General features: G+C 38.3%; 1 protein-coding gene across 1 annotated transcript in view; it reads left to right on the top strand.

The window, feature by feature from the left end:
• Nucleotides 1-2,974, top strand: part of LOC106873756 (calcium permeable stress-gated cation channel 1) — a 70,731-nt gene extending 67,757 nt beyond the window's left edge. Inside the window, exons 17-20 of the mRNA XM_052968506.1 lie at nt 140-196; nt 583-745; nt 1,513-1,618; nt 2,682-2,974. Coding sequence (XP_052824466.1) covers nt 140-196; nt 583-745; nt 1,513-1,618; nt 2,682-2,974 — 619 coding nt within the window. The remainder of the gene's footprint in view (nt 1-139; nt 197-582; nt 746-1,512; nt 1,619-2,681) is intronic.
• The last annotated feature ends 1,727 nt before the right edge of the window (nt 2,975-4,701 follow it).

Raw genomic sequence — 4,701 nt, 5'->3', positions numbered from 1 at the left:
TGGTGAAACCGGATGGCAACACCAGGCTCCAGTCTGATTTGGCAGAGTTTCTACAGCTGGATGCCCTTCCTAACGCCAACCACTCAGAGTGTAGTGGGTGCTTTTACGTGTCCATAAGTTTTCTTCTCTTCTGTTTCAGTGTCAAAGCCTTACTTGAATGGGCTGTAAAAGACAAACAACATCGTTACAGATGGCAGTAAGTAATCTTAAGTCTTTGTCCTTTTGTGTCCCTAAAGCTCCCCCCCCTACTGCTCCTCCACCTTCCACATCATTCTGTTATGTTTTCCTTCCTAATCCACACTTATGTCTCCTACCTTACCCCTCTCCATACTGCCCAATTAGTTTCAAGTGCTTTTAGTTGAGTCCACTCTGCTAAAAGCATTTGGACCAGGTTTTGAACCAGACGAGCCAGGTCTCTGCTTCCTACTGTAGCTATGTTTCTTCCTCCTTCCCATCTTGGATACCCTGGACTTGGTCATAAATATTGCTGTTCTTCTACTTAAATGATGAAAAAAGAAAATAACATTCATAGTCTTTCAAAAAGTTGTGAGCTGTTGATAATCTTGATGTTATTTTTCACAGGTGTATCTTTGTGTCTGGAAATGGTGCTTTTTTTGTAAATTATGTGATAACATCAGCATTTATTGGTACTGGTTTGGAGTTGATGCGCTTCTCCGAACTATTCAACTATGGCATCCGTATAATGTGTGCTCGTTCTACAGCAGAAAAAACTGCTGTGCGTAAGGTGAGTTGGTTTTGTTGCATTCAAGGTAAACAATTGTGTTATGAAACACATCTATTCATAATTCTATCTTAATAAACAAAACCAGTTTTATAGCAATTAAGAATCATTGAAATAATTAAACGAGGAAGCTTCTACATGTTTGCTCAATCCACTAGAAATAGCAGCCAAACATCCCTCAAATCACACTCTTCTGCCTTAAAATATGAAGGACACTTTGAGTATTGTAGCATGGAAGCAAGAAGGCAAGATGTCCAAGTTCCACAACTCTTTACTGAAATAGTGAAATTTGTTTTGTTTTATTTTCCTATAAAATGTCTGTGTGCAATAATTTGTAGTGTGACCTGTTTAATGCCAGTTGTGAGGTTGTCATGTCTGAGAGTTGTTAAAATGTGGGCAGTGAATTGCCAGGATTGGTAGAGCATCGGACAAAACGTGGTAGAAATAGCAGCCAAATTATCTTCTCGTCGCATCCAACAGTTTTTATAAAAAAAGAGATATTTGATAATACAGTTCTAGATACACTAAAAATGAGACAAAATAGTTATGGCTAGAATGTCCTGGGGTTGACCAGTGGGGTAGGGGCTAAAGAGGAATCTGTGTATAATGAAAATATTAATCAGTCCTGTTTCATCATCATCATCATCATCATCGTTTAACGTCCGCTTTCCATGCTAGCATGGGTTGGACGATTTGACTGAGGACTGGTGAAACCGGATGGCAACACCAGGCTCCAGTCTGATTTATCAAAATTCTATTTTCTATTTCAGGCTGTTATCTGGGAATTTCAGTTTGGTTGTCAGTATGCATGGATGCTATGCATTTTTTCAGTGATAATTGCTTACAGTATTCCATGCCCAATGGTGACAACATTTGGTAGGTATTCATTGGAAATATTGTGTATAACTTTTGAAATTTACTATTGGAATTAAAATATTAATAATATCTTACATTATTAGTGAACACAGCTTAGAAGAAAAACTTACATCAACCCTTTTGTTACCAACCCACCTCAGACTATCCTTGATTCTATAATACAAATTTCCTGTTTTAAATGATATGATATTAAAACTTTCCATCAAAATTTCATGTTCATTTATCTTCCAAACTACATTAGATAATAATAATAAAGTAGTTGGGGAGAATTACAGCCATGTGTTGAGAGGAATTCTATTCTTTGGGGTTTGGATAATTCACCTTTGGAAACATGGGTGTTTTGTTCAACATCCTTAAACATTCAGGGACTTTTTGAGCAGGATAGGTTACTCGACCTGAAGAAAATTCTAACTGGGTCCCACCTGCAAGGTCATGCACTGTTTATCTTGAAATGAAATCACCCTGTCATGCACATGTGGTTGTGATGCATGTGCCTGGTGTACCCTTATCAGACGGGTAATCATGATGGGTATATTGAGCTTCATATATTTGTACCCCAGTGTCACTTTGATGGCATGCACTTCTCTCTCACTCAATAATAATAATAATAACAAAGTTTTGTTGTCTGAGGAGAGTCATATTGCCTTAATACCTAACACACTCACAGGTTCAATTTCCACTCATTTATTACTTATATATATTTTTTCTACTAAGTTGTTAGTTATTTTCAAAATTCATTGTAACAAAGGCAATGTTTTTCAACAGAATATAAGAAAAGAGTTAAATATTACAGCTTTAAGAATCTCAAATCAAATTTAGAAAAACTGAGAATAATAGGACCACTGTCTTCTTTATTGGTGCTTTCTGTCTCTTCTTGTTTCCAGTAAGCTGTACTGCCCCTGGACACTATATACAATAAGCTGATAATTGTTTTTAAAATAAGCAGGGAAAAAGTTACAATTAAATTAAGAAAATATATGAGAATATAAAAATGATATGGAATTTCTTATGAAATATATTTTGTTGCCATCATTTGTTACTTGTTATTGTTCTTCTGTTTCAGGTCTAATATATCTTGCCATGAAACACATGGTCGATCGCTATAATATATATTTTGCTTACAAGCCATCTCGTATCAACAAACACATCCACACAACAGCCGTGAACTTTGTTATAGTCTCTGTAATCTTACTCCAAATTGTTATAGTATTCTTCACAGCACTACGTCTAAGTAAGTACTTTGATAATTCTCTCATTAATATTACTAATTATCGCAAAGGAGTGATCTGCTCCAATGGTAGAACACCTGGCATGTGTGCAGGAAATGCAGTTTTGAATCCCACGGAATTCCTTTGATTCTTATTTTTAAGGCAGCAGGCTGGCAGAATCGTTACCATTTCCGGGTGAAATGCTTAGCAGTATTTCGTCTGTCTTTATGTTTGTCATCATCATCGTTGTTTAACGTCTGCTTTCCATGCTGGTATGGGTTGGACGGTTTGACTGAGGGCTAGCAAGCCAGAAGGCTGCACCAAGCTCCAATCCAATCTGGCAGAGTTTCTACAGCTGGATGCCCTTCCTAATGCCAACCACTCCGAGAGTGTAGTGGGTGCTTTTTACATGCCACTGGCACGAGGGCCAATCAAACGGAACTGGCATCGGCCATGCTTTGATGGTGTTTCTTATGTACCACCAGCACGGGACCAGTTCGCTGGCACTGGCATTGGCCACGCTCAAATGGTGCTTTTTATGTGAAACTGGCATGGGTGCCAATCAGGCGGTACTGTCATTGGCCATGACAATGACTTCACTTGCCTCGACAGGTCTTCGCAAGCGCAGTTTATTACGTTTTGAGATCAAATACCGCCGAGGTCAACTTTGCCTTTCATCCTTTCGGGGTCAATAAATTAAGTACCAGTTGCGTACTCGAGTCGATCTAATCGACTGGCCCCCTCCCCAAAAATTTCAGGCCTTGTGATAAAGGAGGTTAAAGAATGACGTTAGTAACATATTTATTGCTGTGAGTGTGTGGTAGAAGAGAGAGAGAGAGAGAGAGAGAGAGACAGACAGACAGACAGACAGAATGAAAGCGACAGAAGCAAGGAGAGATGGACAGAGTAAAAGGGTGATGAGAGATTTTGTGTAGTATATACTTCAAAAAGGAACATGACCACATTGTCAAAATAAACTTGTGCTCATGAGGGCAGTATCTGCAAATTTCTCTTTTTTTAGTTCCAAAAAGCACCTAATTTGTGTGAGTTGTTTTTTTTTTTGTTATAAAATGATCCTCTTTTCTGCAAATAGAATCTGCATCTTCTGTAGGCTGGTAGCAGGAAGCTGGTGTCAATGTACAGCATCCTCTCATTTGGTTTGCAGTAGAGTCTGTATAAACTTGTAGCTCAGTTAAGTGTTACATTTTAAGAAATGAATTACAGTTAGATTGGTCTCAATAGTATCCTTTGAGTCCTAGGGAGTCAAGGGATCACTTTTTTTCTGAGTTTGTCCTGGGCATGCCCATCACACTTCTGGGGGTGGTCAAAGCAGGTTGAATGGAATTTCTTATCTAGGATATCGAATTGAAAGAACTAAGCTGTTGTGGGCTTGAACTTAAAACCTCATCATTGTGAAATGACATTCTTAATCACACACACCTGCCAGTGTTAAGAAACAGGTATGAAATATGTGGTTTTGGTTTAAATTGATAGGAATTAGATGACGAAACATTTAATGTTATGTTTAGATTACATGTGGTGAAGTGGTTAATTATGAAGGCGGAGAGCTGGAAGAATCGTTAGCACTCCGGGCGAAATGTTTAGCGGTATTTCATCTGTCTTTACGTTCTGAGTTCAAATTCCGCCGAGGTCAACTTTGCCTTTCATCCTTTCGGGGTCGATTAAATAAGTACCAGTTACGCACTGGGGTCGATATAATCGACTTAATCCGTTTGTCCCCTCTGTGTGTAGCCCCTTGTGGCCAGTAAAGAAATAAGAAGTGGTTAATTGTGCAATTAATAATTCTCAAATCACTCATTAAAATTACATTTATTTATTCATTTCTTTGCATTTTTCTCTCCTGTTTAGCGGATA

The sequence above is a fragment of the Octopus bimaculoides genome, chromosome 6, assembly GCF_001194135.2.
Source record: "Octopus bimaculoides isolate UCB-OBI-ISO-001 chromosome 6, ASM119413v2, whole genome shotgun sequence".
In the NCBI taxonomy this organism is placed as follows: domain Eukaryota; kingdom Metazoa; phylum Mollusca; class Cephalopoda; order Octopoda; family Octopodidae; genus Octopus; species Octopus bimaculoides.
The sequence above is the reverse complement of the archived record's forward strand: the minus strand, read 5'-3'. Positions and strand labels throughout refer to the sequence as shown.